This window comes from Mus pahari, chromosome 2 (assembly GCF_900095145.1).
Source record: "Mus pahari chromosome 2, PAHARI_EIJ_v1.1, whole genome shotgun sequence".
Classification (NCBI taxonomy): Eukaryota; Metazoa; Chordata; class Mammalia; order Rodentia; family Muridae; genus Mus; species Mus pahari.
In genome coordinates this window covers 27,774,202-27,794,392 of record NC_034591.1, presented here as the reverse complement: position 1 = coordinate 27,794,392, position 20,191 = coordinate 27,774,202, and the positions used below count along the sequence as shown (strand labels likewise).

The 20,191-nt window shown below is 43.0% G+C and overlaps 1 protein-coding gene across 2 annotated transcripts in view; it reads left to right on the top strand.

The window, feature by feature from the left end:
* The window catches only part of Slc25a13 (solute carrier family 25 member 13), a 179,779-nt gene that overhangs the window by 110,234 nt on the left and 49,354 nt on the right, over positions 1-20,191 (top strand). Inside the window, exons 10-13 of one of the 2 annotated variants that reach the window (XM_021189155.2) lie at positions 1,197-1,284; positions 1,673-1,831; positions 14,340-14,392; positions 15,784-15,864. In XM_021189155.2, coding sequence (XP_021044814.1) covers positions 1,197-1,284; positions 1,673-1,831; positions 14,340-14,392; positions 15,784-15,864 — 381 coding nt within the window. The remainder of the gene's footprint in view (positions 1-1,196; positions 1,285-1,672; positions 1,832-14,339; positions 14,393-15,783; positions 15,865-20,191) is intronic. The other variant, XM_021189161.2, reaches the window with a different exon arrangement.

Genomic DNA, 20,191 nt, shown 5'->3' with positions numbered 1-20,191 from the left:
ATATATATATATATATATATATATATATATATATATGTATATATACATATATATATATATGTAAAGAAAATGCCATGAAATATTTCAAACACTTAATAAAGACAAAAGGAATATAGCAAACACCTGCCCACCCGCCATGCGCCTTGAGCTAGTTTTCTTTCCTTTTTAAAATGTATTACCTTCTTTGTGTGTCTTTGGGTGTAACACATGCAAGCCTGTAAGCATCAGATCCCTAAGACTGGTGTTACACAAGGTTGTGAGCAGCCATGTGGGTGCCGGAATTGAACCTGGATCCCTGGGAAGAGCAGCCTGTGCTCTCTTGAGCACTGAGCCATCTTTCCCACTCCTTACATTTTCTTTATGAAAGAAGAGTTTTGTGAACGTTTTTCTTTGCCAACATCTGATCTTCCTGGAGGATACCGATTTTTAAATGATGTACTTTCGTTTTTTAGGGTGATAGTATTTTTATTATTTAATTTGGAGACAGGATCTCCCTCTGTGGTTCTGGTTTGCTTGGCTTTGCTATGTAAGTCAGGCTGGCCCAGATCTCAGAGATCTGCCTCCTAAGCACGGAGAGTAAAGGCGTGCCTCTGTGTTCACCAGTACAGTATTTGAACCCTGGTCAGTTAGTGTAGCTCCAGAAGTTTTGCACTGAGTGCTGCTTTTGAAAGAGCCGACTCCCCTTTTCCTGTGTTTCCCTGTTATTCTCCAGTAACTTTAAGTAAGAATCGCAGCATCAGAGATTAAATTCAACTTAAGCGTTTAGGTGTATGTCCTTATAGTTTCAAAAGCTCCTATTTGGTTTAACAGTGAGTTTGAGAACAGCATTTGAATAATTCTTACTAATCCGAGTATGACCATTTAAAACAAAGACAAATAAAAAGCTGGGCCAGTGATTCTGATGAATCAAGAACGATGTCTCCTTGGTAGTTTTTTTTTACACTGGCATTGTTATGATCGCTCCGAGAATTGAACACTTGAAAATTGGTTATAACGTTATTTTTCTCGTGGTGATTTTATGTCCCAGTATGATCTCAGCCATGCTTAGCACTTTTATTGATAAGGAATTGATGGACTCACACCTAGATCTCCTTTATGTATTGGATTTATATGAGACTGAGAGTCTGGCGAGTGATATTTTAAGTGACCGTACGCATTTCTGTTCTTTTCCCGGCTTGCTTACGGCACGCGTGAAGCAGAAGGCCTCGGGTGATGCTGCTCGGCCCTTTCTTCTGCAGCTCGCAGAGTCAGCCTACAGGTTTGGACTGGGTTCTATTGCTGGAGGTTAGTGATGATGGATGAGTGGCACTGTCACTGTTCCTTCGGTCTTCTGCTTACCTTCGCTGTTCCCCAAGTCAGTTATCAGCCTGCCTGAATCTATTAGGTGGGGACCAGAGCCAAGCGGGCATGCTCAGCAGCCTACAAGTGATCATTTTTGCACCCTTCTGTGAGGCTAGCCGCTATTCCTGATACGCTGTTAATTTAAACTCTAGTGATATTCTCTTATCAGAGGACCCTGGAATAAAAATTAAAAGTCTACAAAGATAGTTCAGTAGATCTATGCATAAAAAAATACTTCTGTTTTCAGTCCTTTCTTTGATTTTTACCCACCTATTTCTTTCACCCAAATCACCTCACTTCTGGCTGAGCTACTGGTATCCCTTCATTTCAGCTGTCGGAGCCACCGCTGTGTATCCTATCGATCTTGTAAAGACTCGGATGCAGAACCAGCGATCCACCGGCTCTTTCGTGGGCGAGCTCATGTATAAAAACAGCTTTGACTGCTTTAAGAAGGTGCTTCGCTACGAAGGTTTCTTTGGACTGTACCGAGGTTAGTGTGTGGCAAGGAGCGGGGCAGTGCGACATTTGTGCAGAAGGAGTCGGAGCCAAGGGTTTGCTTTCCCATCTCAGAGCCTGAAATGAATTAGAGAGCCTGTGTTCAAATGGAAATCCAGCGGATTCTCAATTATCCATGCTAATGGGTGTAGGCTGTAGGCATCTAGGGCATGGCAAATCAAAACAGCCCATAGTCTGAAAGCCATTTAGATTGCTCCGTTGTGTGTTTGATTTCTTAAAATAATAAATTATTTTTATACACATTTTTTTTAGTGAGTTTTTGAAAGGCGCCTTGTTTGTGTTCTTGAAGTATTCCACTCCCCATCTACCAGGGAGAGGTACCCTAGGAACAAGACACAGCTTGCTTCAGAGGTTTTGAGTCTCCTGGAATGTCCTGTGATTCCCCAATCCCATAGTGTCACTTTCCATGATGCAGTTATTCATGGTCAGCCCTGTTCTAAAAATACAGACTAGAAAATTCCAGAAACAAGCAACTCCTCACGAATTGTGAATAGTATACTAGCCTGTGAACTTGCTCATGGTTCTGCTCCAAAATGCAGTCATTGTTTTGCCTAAGTCTCTTCAGGTCCGTAGCATCGCAACACTGCATCTCGCAGCCACTTCCCTCTTTCCCTCCCATCACTGAGGCGTTGCATCCGCTTGCATTATCTATTATGCGAAGACAATACACTACCCTACTTGGAGAGAGGCCACGTTCATATGCCTTTAATTACTGTACATAGTTACGGTTGTTTTGTTAGTGTTATTGTTGTTCACCTCTTGCTGTGTCGTATTTGTAAATTCCATTTTGCCCGAAGTATATACATATAGGGAAGAATGGAACATCCAAGGTTAGGACTGTCTTAAGGTCAAGCACCCACTGAGGGTCTTGGAAGGAGCCTATCAGGAATGGTGCAAAGACCACTGCATCAGGAAAACCCTGTCAGGCAGATAACCAAGCGTTCACTGGAGCCTTGCTTGCACCTCACCCTGAATTAGTTGCCTCCTCCCTTCATGTGAATGAAAGGCTTGGATTCACATTGCAATAGCTACGATGGTCTCTCTGTCCACCTACTTCTTTGACATGGAAGATTCATTAAACAGTGTTAACAGGAGTAAGGGATGCCTGTGTCATTGAACCAGCAATCCCACAGACCTTCTATTCTGTTGTCTTCGCTTGAGGAAACATACGCTTACTCCCAACTTCCTGTCTATGCTTGCTTTGTTGCAAAGAACAGATTCGTATGTTTTCATAAACTAAAATGAGGAGTTGTAAGGACCTTCCTGTCGGCCCACTACTGTTTGTCCAGCCACAATTCTTCCCTCCCTTCATAGTGCTTACTTAGTCTTGGAAAAGAAAATAGTGCTTCGTGCTCCACTGAGGCACAATGAAAGTGACAGCCATGAGAGACCTCTAGGCCTCTTCTGCCATCTGCTGACTATAGTCTCCCAAGTGAGCTGAGTTAATGAACAGAAACCCTGTCACCTTAGAAGCTGGGAGGCTTCCAACTGCAGAGAGGCTCCATTCCACAGGTGCTATTGTGTAGGTAGATAACCCTCATCAAAGGCCTTTTGATCTTTTCTCTCCCCTCTTCCCTCTTGCCCCCTACCTCCTATTACAGTTTTGAAGGTCTTTGACCCCGGGTGATTAATGATGACCCCTGTAGGGTCACCACCTTCCATTTGAAATGCTTTTCCTCTTTGGTTGACAACAACCTTTCAAATAAAATGGCTTCTATGTATGTAGTACAAGGTTAATGTCACAACGAGTGCTTTACAGTAGCTTAGGCCAAAATGACCAGATTACCGACTTCTATGTTTTTGTTTGTTTTTCTTTTAACCTTTGAAGCTCTGGTGTGCGAAGATGTCCAAGTGTTGGTATTGCTTTCTGCACCACTTTTATGGGCTTTCATGGTACTGAAATTAATGGCAAGGATGTCTTTCAAGGTTTGAGACCCCACCTAGCAGCAGTCAGTTTGCCTGTGTTGATTTGATTTTAACGTTTCGGTCCTTTCTCTCTTCCGTGACTACACCTGGCAGATTCTGATCCCTGGTTATATCTCGGTCTTTCTCTGTGTGACCTCACCTTTTGACCCCATGGACAGAAGAGCTCCTGGGGTCCCCGTGTTGAATGACTCACTGTGGGCTATAAAGAGCAGTTCATCCCTCTTGAGGGTGGAGCTGGGGATGAGTAGAGAAGAGACACGCTCCTTTTCACTTCCAGACAAGAGAGTGAGCTGGCATAGAGAGAAAGAGCTCGTTTCAGGTACCAAGACAGCTCTCACCTGTTTCCAGCTTCATAAATAGCCACTTATCTAACCTGCTTCGACTGTGAGAACCCTCAGGGCAGGGGCTGAAGCTGTCTGTCGTGGGGATAAATAGAATGGGAATATACAAAGATTAGCATTGGGACTCACCTAGGTTTTTTAATTTCTGTCGCTTATCTTTGCGAGAGGGTGGATTTTAAAAGAAAAAGGTGACTGTAATAAGACTCTTGTTTAGTTCCTATCTTTATTTTAGTTCCTAAGCAAAGAGATGATAGACATTTATATAGTTAGATGAAAGACAGAATGCCCTGAAAATGCCTTATTCCTTTTCTGGATTGCCGAGGGAGTGGTACCCTTGAGCTCCTTGTACACAATCATTGTGTGTTCGTAAATGTGTATCTTTGGACCAGAGAGAGACCAGTGATACTGTAGGTAACCCAGGGGAAAGGCTCACTCTTAAAAAGGAAAGTACTAGGTATAAAAAGACAAGTATTTCTGAGACTCGGCCTTTATATACAAAGTCATTTTATATATAAAGCAAAGCCTCAAGCAGCTCGCTTTACATTTCACTTTAAATGTAATTTAATTGGTTTTTAAAGTTTCATAATTATAGAGGACAGTGATCAAATTTAAACTTAGAGAATATAATCTCGCTGCTGTGATACTCTGTACTGGCAGTAGTTGAAATCCTGGAGTTTATCTGATTTATAAAGGAGCTATAAGATATTGGGCATTCTCTCACGTTTTTGAATTTGCATGAGATAAAAAATTTCTCCATCATGTCTCCTAAATAGGATAATTTGAAAATTTGGTACAAATAAGGTTTCTTGCCTATTCGAAACTATCTCTGCAAATGCTCTCCCACACTGTGTATCTTTGCTGCTTTGACAGTGGCAAGCACTGTCGAAGGAGGCATTCCTTCACCATGTGTTTTTATTCCAAGCTTAATTCCTCCCTGCCACATCTCAAACACCAGGAACACGGGAAGGTATTTTTGTATTTAGAAGTAGTTCCCAGTGGAACCAGAGGGCACGAGCAGTGCTTTAGGGCTCATTTGGCCTTCTCTTCTTCAACTGGTGGCATCTGCACAGAGTGTGGCATGTTACCAGGCAGTAATCAGAACACACATTGCAGTCGCTGCCCGTGGTCACCAGGAAGACTGAGTGCCAGTGATGGAGTTCCGTGGAGTGCCTTTGGGAGTTGAGAAAACTGACATTGTGAGCTCGTGAGTACTCATTCTTTGTGTCCAGTGTAGGGCCCTGTAGCTCCATCCCCAGGACCACTGTGGGTTTTTTTACACAACTCTTGGTTGCTGGAGAAGATCCCCTTAGGAGTCCCAGGACTCCGACTTCAAACCCCTCTTCAGGGCAGGTGACTTTCTTTACAAGAAAATGACTCAGGTATTTTTGTAAATTTTGAACATGTCACCCTTAGGCTAAGTAGATAATCCAGGATTCCCCAAAGTCACTCTAAAACTCTTTGTTTCCTCCCCGGGTTTCCAGGCCGATTGAACTCACTCAAAGGTGTTTGAGACTTGAATGAATTCCCTGACAGGTCCCTTGATTTGAGGGACCTGCTTGAGTAAATCAAGTCGCTCATTGGCCCGCCAGAGTCCGAGCTGGGCTGAGAGAAACAATTGCTGGGTAGTCATCCATAATCAAATGTTCTTAACGTTCCAGAAACAACTAATTGCTGCTCCTGGGCTTACAGTGCCCTCCCTCTCTTCTGCAGTGCCCAGGTGGTAACCCAAGGGGCCTCCTCGGCCATGGGGAGAACTTTGGAGACAGCGAATATATTCAAAAGAAAGCAGAAACATCAGAAACATTTCTTAAAGGATTTCTGTTTCTATTGATTGGCAGGAGATTCCTAAAAAAATCTGTTTTTGAAATTTAAAAAAAGGAAAGAAAAAAAATTCCAGAAAAGCAAATTAGATCATTTTACAAGCCATAAGTTAATGGGGCTAAGTATTTATTGGCAAATTAATAAAACAAAAATTAATCTCCACAAAAAAATAACGCATTTTCCAGTTAGCCTGTTGAAATCCTGCATGCAAAATTTTTATTTCAGGCTTTTTTTGTTTTAAAAAAAAAAAAAAAAAAAAGCAGTTATCCTCCATCCTGGCGTGTTCTCAAGGTGACATCTAGAGGATGATGGGGTGATATTTCAGGAAGCCATTGATCTGTGTATGTTCTAGAAGAAAGTTGGGGGGCAGCTAGCTGGTTTAAGCCAAGACTCTTGCTATAGTGTGTGGCCGAATCTAGATTCCGTGGGGTTCTCATGAGAGCCCTCCTTCATATTTAGCTCTTGAGGAAAAAAAATGAACCCAGAAATCTTCAGGCTAAAAATAAAGCCATTGACATTTTCATAACTCTTATTGGCATCATTTAATAACATGTGCGTATTTGAAGACACCACAGTTACTCTGTGAACTGTCTTGAGTCATGGGTCCACTCTTGTCCAGCAGAACATTCATTTTGTGTAGAATGGGCTACCTCGAGTCTAATTTTTCCTGCCCTGCTTCACGTTTTCATGTGTGATGTTAAATCGTAGAACTCAAAGGACAGATATTTGATTGTGGGAAACCAAGAGTGAGCAGAAACCTTGGGCACTCCAAAGTTTGGGGAGCAGAGGAAGCTTTTAGCAGACACTGGGGTGACCCACACTTGAACTGAGGATGGTGAGAAGTGGGTAAAGGCCTGGGAGCCCTGGGTAAGAACAGTGATGAGCTCAGCAAACTTGAGACGGTGACAAATTTTGGGAACCCGGAGGAGAGTTTAATGACAAATTTGTTTAAACTAATGGAGCTGTAGTATTTGAGCAGCTGCTGTCCTTGTTCAGATGGAAACAGTTGCAACCTCATAGTTTCAACTGTTTGGCCAGCATCTGGAAAGTCACTAGAGAACAGGAGAGTGTTTGACACTTCTTCACAGTCTTTACTTCTGGGAAGCCCCAGACAAAATAGAGCCATCAAAAGACCTGGTTTTTCTTTTAGACCTTTAAGGGTGCCATTCCTTTTTATGTTTGAATACTCAGACTCCCAAAAGAATGCTGAACCATAGCGTAGACTGTGGTCAAAACTTCTAATAAAGCGTGGGACCCTGGAAGCAGGTGTGGAAACCCCAACTGCTTCTCCCTCCCCTTTCCTGGCCTCATAATCTAGCACTGTAGAGTCCCTGCCCTAGAGCCTGTGGAGACCTGGACTGTAGTGAGGCTTTGAAACAGGATAGTGTGTTTGGGAAGGTGGAGGAGCCTGCTGCCTGGGGCAGTGTGAGTCAGAAGCCATCGACAATGCCTTGAGGAGGAGGAGGTGGAGGGGGGGAAAGAATGCTTGAACTGGTGTGGAGAGAAAGGAATGAGAGTCGAAGCTGAAGCTGTAAGGCAGGCTACATGCAGGGATGATAGCCAGTGGGGGTTAATCTGATTTTCAAAGCAAGGGGGTGCTCTCTGGGGACTTGGGGACAAGTGTAGTGGCCTCCACAGTGAGGTCAGGAGGGTAAGACAACACAAGAGGGTTGCCACTGGGCTCAAAAGGCTTAAGGGTGTCATGTGTATTCATTTTCCCTCCCAAATTCCACCCTGCATGCCTTCCTTCCTGGTGTGTGTAGGTTACACCACCTTTCTCAGGGCTGACCGCCCCTGCCATGCTTTTGTTTGAACCTTTAGGTTTTGAGTTTCTTCCTAGTTAGAGACCCTGTTGCTTTGATGGACCCGCTTGACTTGTGTAGCATGGTTAGAAGAACACTTGCATAGGCCACAGCTTCCATGCTTGATCAGATCACCGGCTTCTCCAGAGAGCCTGGTGCTCATGGCCCATCGGCACTGTAGGAGGTGTGACGTCACCCACCCGGTGTTGTTGCACTATAAAGTTTGAACAGTCTGTTTACTAGAGAGAAAAGCTAAATATGAAAGGCTTAGATGGAGCCTGCTGTGAGAGTTGGTCCTGAACATGAACAACCATGGGCGGATTGCTGCAGACAGTGCTGTGGGACAGGCTATTTAGCCTCTCTGTGGAGTCTGTTTCCCGTGAAGGAAGAGGATGGAGAATAAATGTTCAGTGTTAACGATGATTAAAGTCCACCTCTGAAGCATTTACTGTGTGCTTGGCAGTAATGAAGATTTGTATAAACTCATTTTTATCCTCATACCTACCCTAAGAAGGGGTAACTATGGTCTTTTTCATGAAGGAAGGGATAGAATCAAAGGTTCCGAAAGATAAGTTCACCTTCAGACAACTTCACAGCCAGTACATAACAGTTGGAAGCCAAACCTTGCAGTGGGAGCTTCAGACCCACGGCCCCAGTCCCATGGCTCCTCTGTGACCCAGAAGAAACTACACTGTAAACAATTGCTTAACAATAGAAGCCAAGAAGCGCTTAAATATTTAAATAAAAGATTTTACTTTAACATAAAATAAACAATTGAAGATTTGTCTTATAGGTGGGGGCAGCTAGACACTCAGTCCAGGTGTCCCTGTTTAAGGAGAGCTCTTCCAAGGGTAGGCATGATGTCCTGTGTATAGTATTGTGTTCCTTACCTACCTCTGAGTGAAAAGAGTTCCTCAACCTGGATTGCCTCTTAGAAGTCTGAAGCAGTGCAAGGCTACAGCTTGAACAGTGGGGGTGGGGGGGTGGGGGGGAGAAGTATCCTGTTTTGAATATGTAAAACAGGATGAGGATCTTGTGCTTTTTAAAGGTTTGTTCTCTGGATTATCAAAATAAACAGCAGCTAGCATTTTCGTTTTACCAATGGGGAGCTCCAACTTTGAGGCCAAACGTTATAATGATATGTCAACCAGGTAGAGGTACAAACCCAGATCTCTCTTTCTTTCTAAAGTTTGTGCCTCGGTATTCAGCTGCTACCAACTATGCGGAATAAACAAGCTTTAATTGGGCTTGTGTTGATAAGAAGTTTGTTTTTTGTTTTTTTTGTTTTTTGTTTTTCGTTTTTTTCAAGTCTTGGCCAACTCTGAAATGCTTAAGAATTACATAATATTTTGGAAGTATTCATGAGAAACTCTTTGGCACACGACTGTGGAGTTGGTCTCTTGTTGAGCACATTGCTCTCAGGAACCTCCTTTTGGGATGCTGTGTGTAGCTCAGGCTCCCTGGGAGGGCTCAGTGTCCTCTCCTCTAGCTCAGTTCTCATTGGCTGCTTTAAGGGAGAAGAAACTGTGTGATTTATATTTTTTCAGCCCGTGAAATTTGAAGAGAAAATACTGCGTTAATTCTGTGCCTTGTAAATCTTTTCTCGCATTAGCAGCCTTCTGGTAAAATGTGCCAAGGAAGAATTGCCACGTGTGCCGATGGAGCTAGACGAAAAAGAGAAGATTAGGGAAGTAACCACACTAATAAATTTCATCTGAGGCGACTGGAAAATGGACTGCTGTTTTGTCAAGTTAGAAACAACACACACACACAGACACACACATCCCGTTTCTGTTCGGAGTGGTTTAAAATGAATTTCCGGGGGACCACCAGAGACATCTTATATTATTAGAAACCTGCTTTTTCTGCTGAGTTACCCAGATGTCAAGCACATCTGTTCTTGAGCTTTAAGTGTGGCTGTGATGAGGTGCTGTAACTGGGATGGCAGCTGGAGGCCTGCTAAGCCATCCTCCCCTCCTCTGAGAACCATGCAGAAGAAGAATTATTGGAATCCCTACCCCTGGGCTTTTCACAGTCTGGCAGTTTATGATTCCATCAGGAGACCTTTGCTCAAAGCTGATAGTGGCCAGGCCCATCTGTAGCCTCATATTATAACCCAGAGTCACCTGTGCTTTCCAGTGGAGCCATAGGAGAGTTAAGAACAAGAATGGCAAGACTGGTTCCTTTCTATTTCCTTGCTGAGCACCAGAACCTGGCCCAGGTCTTAGGGGTGGACATGTAGCTTGTTTGTTTGTTTGTTTGTTTTGCTGGAGATCTTCACTTAAAGGGAAGCTTGTGATCTCCGATTATTACTTTTTTAAAAAATATTTATTTATTTATTTATTTATTTATTTATTTATTTATTTATTTCACTACTTCTGGCCTTGACAGAGCTCGCCAACTGCCTCTAGAACTTGTTGCTTCTTATACCTCACTCTTCATCTTAAAAGCCACCCATTGTGTCTCCAGAATTTGGTCCATGCTCCTTAGCATGGCACCAGTGTGTGAAGCAGTGTGCTAACCAGCTGAACAGACAAGCTGGAACAGGACTGCCCAGGTGAACTGTGCTGCCAATCCAACAGTCAGGGGACCTGCAGCTCCTTGGAAGTCAGCCACATTTTCTTCATGGTTTAACAGATGAGGATGAAGAGGAGGGGGGGAGCTGGAGAACCATGATGGTGGTGGTGTTGCACCGAGAAAGATTGTCATGTGAATTAGTTGTATTAGTGTACGTAAAACACCAGATGTAATACCTGATGTGCAGTGAATGCCCTAAACAGCACCATTGTTATATGATCTGTGATTCCTCCACCATCTCCGGTCATCTCGCTGACTCTGAAAGGACCCAGATCTTGATATTTTGCATGTGTACTTTGGTAGACAAATAGGCCTTTCTATAAACTGAGATTGCCTTTACCCTCAAGAAGTCATCCATCTCATTTGTGTTCTTCCCAGTTCATTCTGTCAGAAACAAGCAGAAAAAAGTGGGAAGATAGTTGCTCCATGAATACATATTTTTGCTCTATTTTTAGTCTTAAGGTTTTCTGTTTTGTATTTTGATGTCACTAAATTTATAGCAAGAAGGACAAATTTCAGTCTGCTTCAAGGCTGGCTAAAGTGATTGTAGGTAATACAACAGCTATTTGACTCTAGCTGGGTTTTATTAGTCATTTAAGAGAACCATAGGGACAACAGGTAATCATTTTAATCACAATGTGTTTAGGTTTGCTCTACAATTTAATGATGAGAAAAAAATGCATGGAACAAATAAATATTTAAACTTTGGAGGGTGTGGCCTGAATGAAAGAAGATAGTAAGATAGTAAGAATTAGCTTAAATGGCATTTGCCTACGTTTTCATAGGAGAAATTAATATATCGCTGGGTGTTAACAGAGCCTTTCTTTGAATTGGAAGTTGCCTCTTCAGAGGCTGATAAACAAGTGCACCATCGGCAAAGTGCTTGCAGAGGGCAAGAACAGCAGCCTGTGCTCTCTTCCCATTCCTTCCTGTGCTGCTGTGCTTCATCTAGACTGTAGAGAGCCCAGCGTCCTCCAAGGCAGCAAGTATGGGGGAGAGAGAGAGTTGTAGTGCACCTGAGAGCAGCTGCCTTAGGGATTTATTGCTGGGGAGGGACACTATGACGATTGCAGCTCTTCAAAAGACAAGCATTTAACGGGGAATGGCTTACAGTTTCAGAGGTCTAGTCCATTTTCATGGTGGGAAGCATGGCAGCATGCAAGCAGACATGGTGCGGGAGGCACTGAGAGTTCTACATCTTGATCCTAAAGGAGCAAGGAGAAGACTCTAAGTCGACAGTGTTTAAAGCTTGAGTATAGAGACCTCAAAGCCCACCTACACAGTGGCACACTTTCTCCCACACGGCCACACTGCTTGATAGTGACACTCCCTATGGGCCAAGCATTCAAACATGTGAGTCTATGGGGTTTAAACCTATTCAGATCATCATACTGAGTAAAGGGAAACTCTCCCAGCAAGTCAAGGACAACAGTTAGCCTGTCTGGCCCCAGGGACTCAGAAGGTGGTGGCTGTCTCACCATCATCTAGGTTCTTGGCTATTTTTACACTGTTTTCTCCTTTTCCCATACTTTGTACGCCACATTCTCTTCACTGCACCAACCCACTTCCTTTGCTTATTATGGTTTCTGTCTCCTGTGACCTTAGTACATGCCTAGCATCCAATCGGCCATTTTCCCTGCGCCATTTGAGACATCTTTTCATTTTTATACCCCTGTGCAAATTGGGGTGCATTACCTCAGAGACCACTGAGTCCTGTTTCTGGAGAGAGCTCCTTGATGGCCCGGTTCCCATTCACAGAGGTCAGGTTGCTAAGTCACTGGCTGCTTAGCTCTTCATAGCCTGCATATTATCCTCTTAGCAGAAACCCCAGGAATAGAGTAAGATCTGAAAAATGTAGCTGTGTGGAGAGTGTGTTAGAAATTCAAAGGCCGAAGGACCCCAGCAGGTTATGTCAGGGAACCACAGAGGCTGAGTAGGAGATACTTATTAATCCCATGGCAGTTGAGTGGTGCCCACTAGTATAAGCTCTTGACTAGAAAGAACTTAGGGTTGACATCAGCTCACCATTTACCAAACACATGACATTAACCCCTGCAAACGCTAGTTTCCTCTCTCTAGGGGTGCTTATGAGGATTAAATGGGATAATAGAGACCTCAAATGGTGCCCTGCACATAGTGTGTCTTCAGTTTTCATTAATGTCAGCATCCTCATCATCTACTTCCACAGTGAAATGGACTTTCTTTCCTTTTTCCTAAAACATGACGTTATTATGGGGTGTTTAGTTCTTACCACCCCTTTTATATTATTATGAACTTAAAAAGAGGCTCATTTCTACTGTGAGAATGCCAATGGGATGGTAAAATGAAGCCAACACAGGGGCGCTGGTCTGTTAATATCAGCCATGGGGTAGGGTGGGTACCTTGGAGATTGAATACATAGATTCTGTCTAAAGAATAGAGTGTCTGTCAACTGTCTTTAAACAGACATTAAAGAGGCCCAAGGTCGTCGGATGTGTCTGTCGTTCTGTCTTGGCAAAGAGCTTAGGTGGATTTTGTTTATAGACTTTGGCTATTCAGTCAAGCACATGCACAGCCCACAGGAAGCAAGCTCTGGCCTCAGGCTGTGCCTTTAAGAATGTACTCGATAGTATTTGTCCCCTCAGAAGAGGATGCAAGTGGAGTTTATGTGTGTGACTTGTGGACTAAGGTGAACACAAAGCTCATCTTAAGGAGAGAAGAAGAAGCAGGTTCCAGGTCACCTAAGTGTATTTCCAAGGCAAGGCTGATCTTTGATTTTTTTTTTTTACTTATTTATTTTCTTAGAAAGAACAAATAAAAAGAGCTTGATTTTTGGTTTAGAAATGCAGAGCTACTCAGTCTTACTGACTATTATGTCAAAGGCCTTACCTTCCCAAGATGGGAATCATGCATGGGGCCCCAACAGAATTCTTCATGTGTTTCTTCAAACATCTTATTTTGGCTTCCTCAGTTCAACCCAGTTGTTCATGCTGTAAAGATCTGGAGCAGCTGTAGTGTGTCCCAGTGTCCTTTTCCTCAGTCTCCCTTCCTGCATGCTCATGTACACACACACACACACACACACACACACACACACACGTTATACTGTTTCCACAAAGCGGCTAGAGTAGTTTTTTAAAGCTGTAAATTTGTGCCAGGCATAGTGGCAGGCATCTTTAGTCCCAGCACTTGTGAGAAAGAGGCAGGCAGATCTCCATGGATCCAAGGCCAGCCTGGCCTGTATAGAGTTTCAAGCCATGCAGAACTACATAGTGAAAGCCTGAAAAGGACGAGAGAAGGAAAAGCATGTGTGTGAGTGTGTGTGTGTGTGTGTGTGTGTGTGTGTGTTTGTTTGTGTGTGTGTTTATACACATACATACATACATGCATACATACATACATACATACATACATACATACATACGTGCTTCTCATCTAACAGAATGAGTAGGCACAATCTCCTGGCCTCTGATGTAAGCAGCATCTGGTACCCACCTGTATCCCCCCTCCTCTCACCCCTTCCTTGTGGACCAGTCCCACGTTCTTCTCATTTCTCGAGCACACAGGGCTTCCTCTCCCCTTGTTTTCTATGCCTGCTCTGTTCACCTCCGGTTGTCAAGTTCCAGAAAGTCCCTTTGTAATATCAAGGCCCTGCATATTTGTTGGGGCTCATCACTGAATGACTGCGCTGTGAGCATTTAGCAGGTCTGAGAAAGGTGTTGGGAGGAGAGGGGAAGGAGCAGACTCCCCGAGATAATGAGGTTTCCTGTATTACTAACACTGTTGACTTACCCAATGTGCAAATGGTCCAGAATGTGGAAGGGAATTTACTCGGGGCTGATGTGGCTTATTAGAAGTCGGTTCTTAAATTCCGTCACAAGTGTTCTCATTAAAGGTAATAGCAGAAAATTACAGCAGAGATTGGCCCAGTTTTCAAGTGGTGATCCCCTCTGCAGAGCTGTTGATTTGTGTAGTTAATGCTAATTTATTTAATACACTTCTGCTTCTTGTTGATTTTTTTTTTTTTTTTTTTTAGGTTTGCTGCCACAGTTACTGGGAGTCGCCCCGGAGAAGGCCATAAAACTTACAGTAAGTCTTTGAATTGGGGCTTCTTATTAAGGAAATTTACACAGATTCAACTGTCTAGCAGGTATTCTTCTAGGCTGGGGCAGGTTTGTGGGCCTTCCACCATGCTAATGAACTTGAGGGTCGGAGGAGTCGGCACACAGAGCTTCTCCTTGTTCTCCGTGTTGCATTTAACATCCTAAAATGTAGTCCTGAGCGTAGAGATGATCGCAGGTGGCTGCTGCCAGGCTGAGAAGTCCTGGCAGCGGCGTCAGTGACGTTCCTACAGAAGCTACCATAGTAGGCACTCGACAGCCAGCTCAAGATGAGATTCACTGAGTACACACAGTCAGTGAGGCTGATAGAATTCAAGCAGCCGACTCTCGCTCTCAGGAGTCATGAGTCACCCAGAGACCCAGAATGCTGAGTCAGGCTTGGGGACTTGTTGATGTTTGCCCATCAGTGAGCTCACCTGCAGGTGTTTGGTACCCACTTTTAGTGTCTCTGGAGTGCATAGATACTACATACACTTCCATAAGGCCCAGAGCCCTAGAAAGTTAAACTCTGGGTTTTAGATAGGACTGTGCAGTCTTGGTCCCTGAAATGCTTCTGGTTTCACTTTATGGCATGACTGTGACATACCTAATCTCTGGCCCGGACCTGCCCAAGCGATATATAATCGTTGTTTCTTAAAATTGCTTATAGTACTTTCTCATCCAGAGAATATGATACTCAGAGTATGTCTGTGAATGTATGAAAGAAGAGGGTTTGGGCTTGTCCCGGCACTGGAATTACAGGCAGTTAGAAGGCACTTGATATAGGTGCTGGGCATTCAACTGGGGTCTTCTAAAAGAACGTAAGACACTGTTAACGGCTGAGCCATCTCTCTCTGGCCCCCTGAGGAAGGTTTAGATACTAAATATCTACTAAACTGAAAAAGAAAGAAAAAAAAAACCTCAGCAGCCTAAATTTGTTTCAGTGAGGAGTGCTATTTTAAATTAAATTTTGTTAAAAGATTTAATCTGACTTTAATTACAACTTATAAGACATTTTTTTAATTTATAAAATGTATGTTTTCATCTGTACTATCAATATGTCTAGCTTTTCATGCTACTATAATTGCAGGACATCTGTAAATTTTTGCTTCTTTAGGCCATTTTTCTTTGAATTTTTCTATAATATCAAGCATGTGCATATATATATATATATATATATATATATATATATATGCTTATAAAATATAAATTAAAAACTACCTGTACACTATTAAGAGTATCTCTTAGGTTATTTGAAGATCCATTAATTTAGGCAAACAGCTGAGAAAAAGTAACGTATATTGACAGATTGAATATTTATATGTGTTTAATGGTTTTCTTTATAGTTTTCATCTGCTTCTATAAATATTTCTCTTTAAGGTGAATGATTTTGTGAGAGATAAGTTTATGCACAAAGATGGCTCCATCCCACTTTTGGCAGAGATTTTTGCTGGAGGTTGTGTAAGTACCTTTTCACGATTTCTGTATTGGGAAGCCGTTCTTCATTTATGTATCACTGCCATGAACAGCGAGTGTATACTAAGGCTTCTGTTTGACCGCAGATCCTGTACAAAACCAGCGTTTCCTAGACAGGCGGTGGCTCCTGAGGTGAAGGGGGAACTGCCGATCTTTCTGCTTCTTCTTCATTCATGCCTGTTTAACATTTCTCACTGCTTGGAGTAAGCTCCACCCACAGCTCATCCTGCCAAGGAGGTGTTTGGCCCCTGAAAGTCCTTTTACCAGCCCTTCCTGAAGTTTCCTCGTAGCATCTTGTTTCCTGTGGCCTCCTGCTGGGTCAAGCTGGAAAGTCTATAGCTTGGGGTCAGCCACTCCAGCTCTCTGCTTCACTCTGTCTTGATAGTGGCCTCGAACATTCCAGCACCAATGCTTTTGGGAGAGAGGCTGAGACACAGCCGGTCAAGGGAGTTCCGCCTTGTCAGAAACGTGTGGACTGATGGCTTTGGGCTATGGGTGAGCAACCCGCATTGTGGTCTAAAGCTCAGCAGAACACTGTCTGGCTCTGTCCCGTGGGCTGGTTTGTCCATGTGAAAGCAAATACTTCAAGAAAATTAACTCTTGTACAAAGGCCGGAGCCATTTAAAGATAAGGTTCATTAAGTAAACAGACTTTGATCACCCAGGCAATACAGTATCAATATATTTACCCACTAACTAACCTTAAGTAACATTTCATATAAGAAAACATGAGGTCACATTTTTCTTTCTTTTTTTTTTTTATTGGCCTGGTCAGGCAGCAAATGCACACATTTTTTTTTTCTTTTTCTCCTTGAAAATCATTGAGTGTAGAAGTTGGGCCGACACCTGAAAGGCTTGTGTGGAAAAGGCTCGCTGTCCTGCCTCATGTTGAATGTAGGAGCTGCCAGGAGTCCTTGTTCCTGGTAACTTCAAGAGAGGATGGAATTTGACTGCCGCCTGACTCTTTGTTTGATCACTGACCTGTCAGAAGTGGCCAGGTAGGGTCCCTTGTTCTGTAACTCTAGGAGCGTTGAAGATGGAGAAGGGGATTCTTTATTTCCTCAGTGCAAAGGATGCCGGGTAATAATCAGAGGGTTCTTTTAAGTCCTCTTCATTGCAAGCAACCCTGCCTTTACCATTCCAGTAGCAAGGAGTTCTCGTTTTAATTAATAAATTTGTGTGTGTGTGTGTGTGTGTGTGTGTGTGTGTGTGTGTTTGTGAATGTGTATCAAGTTGTGCTTGCCCAAGTAAAGAGTTATGGAGCTAGAGTTAGTTGTGAGCGGCCTGAGGTGTTGCTGGGAACGGAGCTGGGCCCCTCTGGAAGGGCACTCACTATCTGTGATTACCTACTGTGCCACCCACCCGTCCAGCTTGTTTTCTGACATTTAAATAGGTGCTTCTGTGGGTTGGATCTAGCACAGGCCTTCAGAATGTTGCAGTGAGCCTAAGACATTGAATAGATGTCTGTCTCCTGAGGCTGAGTCTAGCCCAGTCCTTGAATGTGTTGCAAAGAGTCTTGACATAGCAGGGTACTTAGGTCATTAAAAGATGGAGGTTTTATTTTATATTTCATAGGTCACAGTTTTAAACTTCGTAGACACGTGATATTAGAGTTATGTAAGAATTTAAAATGTGAAATTAATTCTATGACTCCAGTCAGGCCACATCATGGCACAGAGAGTGGAAGTGTTATTTTTTTTCCCCTAATGCCTGTGCATGCATTTGATGCTGAGGAGATTGGCTGTGGCATGCATTGTCAAGGTGCCCTCTGTAGGTGGTCTTGTTTGCAAGTACGGTGGCCCATTTCAAACACAGAGCACTGAGTGGCATCACAAGTGGTGCCTAGCTGTTGTAAAGAGACGCACCCCCTTTCAAGCTTGATCTAAACACAGGCTTAAAATTGGAGCCACTTGGGCTTTACAGCTGCTTAAAATATCTGTGAAATGAGGTTTGCCACCCTTTACCTCAAAGGCGGCCCTCTGAAGTTCATCTCTGGCTTTGTGCCCCTCCCCACACTAGCCAAGGCTTTAAGAAGAATTTTAAGTTCAGTTAAGCAGTCATGTAGGGAGCAAAGAACTCAGGAGGGAGTAAAATGGATGTGTGTGTGTGTGTGTGTGTCTGTCTGTCTGTCTGTAAGAGTGTATGTGTCTAAGAGTGTGTCTGTGTGTATACCTGTGTCTGTGTGTGTATGTTATAGCAATATCTCTCCTTCTATCCTTTTTTGAGGTCTCTCCCTTTGAGAGCTGGTATATATCAGAGAAGAAAGTCTTGAGTTCTACAGGCTGATCTGTGTGATTAGGAACACAAAGGGTTCTGTGACCTTGCATCACATGAGCAGTTTCTTGCTTTAGCTCAGCCAAGCATCACTGGGCGTTAACTTTTAAGTCCCTGTGCTGCGTTATTGCTGAGTGTTAGCACACATGGCTGACTTTTCACTCACGTCAACCGAAGCTGTTCATTCCTTTGAACAAAGCCGAATCTGGTTTACAATGGTTTTGCCAACAGGGAAAATACGCAAAGATCTTTGGCTTGTAACCTACCTCTCCATAGTGCTTGGCCGATCTCTTTTATTTACTCATTTTAGAAGAATGAATGTGGTCGTCGGCCATTTGGAGGGAGACGGTCATCGGCATTTCAATAAAACGTATCCTATTCCTTGTTATTTTCATAAAATAGCATTTTGTAAAGCTGGTTCACATGAAAGGGCAAAGGTGAAACAATTTTTTAATTAAAAATAAATTTTAAATTTCTTAGTAAGATTAGTTCTAGTATAGAATCCTGCCTAAATTTTTGACTTTAGTTTTCTAAGCAGTTTTAAAAATAGATCCACAGTGAATGGTAGTGATATTTTCACCATAATTTGGAACTCAACTAGATGCTAAGAGTGGAGCTTATAAACTCTTACATCAGAAAGAAATCCCTGTGGTGGTGTTTTTCTCTGCGTGGATTTTCTGATTTTTAAATTAGACTCACCGATGCAAGAATTCTGAGAGAAACTTGGGCCCCCAGGTTCCCCTCAAACAAGATATATACACCTTCTCTTTCCAGTCTTTCCCTTGTTGGTCACCACTCCTTCTGTAAAACAGTGTGCATGGCTGATAACCTGCAAGGGATACATTATTGGTAAACTTGGTAGAGAAAAGACATGTGACCATAGCCCTGTCAGCAACTCCAGAAATTCACCTGCCAGCTCAGTATATCGTGAGCCTTCTTGCTGTAGCTCTACCAAAATAAAGAAATTAATAATAATAATAATAATAATAATAATCAAAGCACACAATGCTGACAGTGTGTGAGTTGTAGTCATTCTCTCTTCTATGCATCAGATGAATAAAGGATTAAAGTCTAGGTGAGGAGTGTGAGCAGCCTGAGGTCTTCTGCTCCTTTGATCTTATTAAATACCAGGTAAGAAAAGCCAAATGCGGTCCTAGGATTGTTTTTAAGAATGTATCTGGCATGAAAATCAATACTCGCCAGAGAAACTGTATCATCACCTCTGATGTTACAGAGCTCATTCTTAGTAATATATATATATATATATATATTATATCAGTAGAAAATAAATTCTATCATAGTTTTTGTAAAGGCAGTGGTTGCACTTGTATTTCTCTATTGTGGTGCACTTACGTGCGTACATTAAGTGAGTGCATACAATGGCTTGAGTTTGTCCTCATTCATGGGAACAGTCATTGATAAGATGACATCGCTTCTTCTGCAAATGATAGGTAAAGATAGCACTGCCAGGGCTATCGAGGAGGCTCAGTGGCTAAAATGCTGGTCACACAAGTGTGAGGACCAGAACAGTCATCTGAGACATGCATGTAAAAAGCCAACTGGGAGCGGTAGATTTCCTGTGATCTCCGCTTATTGGAAACAGAGCTAGCGATTCTCCAAAGCCAGCCAGCAGAGCCAGACTAGCCGAAACTAGCCAAAGACTCAGCCTCGGTAAGGAAGACACAACAAGACTAAGGAAGGCACTGGACTTCAATGTCAGGCCTCCACGTTGTATGTGCATATAACTCTTGTAACTGCACACACATGTGCCTATGTGTGCATCTGCAGGCAACAGCAGAGCATGACTGGAAAGGTAGGGACCGTAATCTAGTTCCTCTCTCTAACAAATGTCAGGGCCCCATGCTATTATCAGCTTGTTTTCTACTTTTTCTTCTGGGGTTCTAGGGAGGGATTGACCAGCTGGCCTTGTGCATGGTGTGCAAGCCCTGAACTTTATTTCACAACCTCAGTTTCTCCCCCCCCCCAACTTTAATTTAAAAACAAGGTCTCATTAAGTTACCCATACCGACCTTGAACTC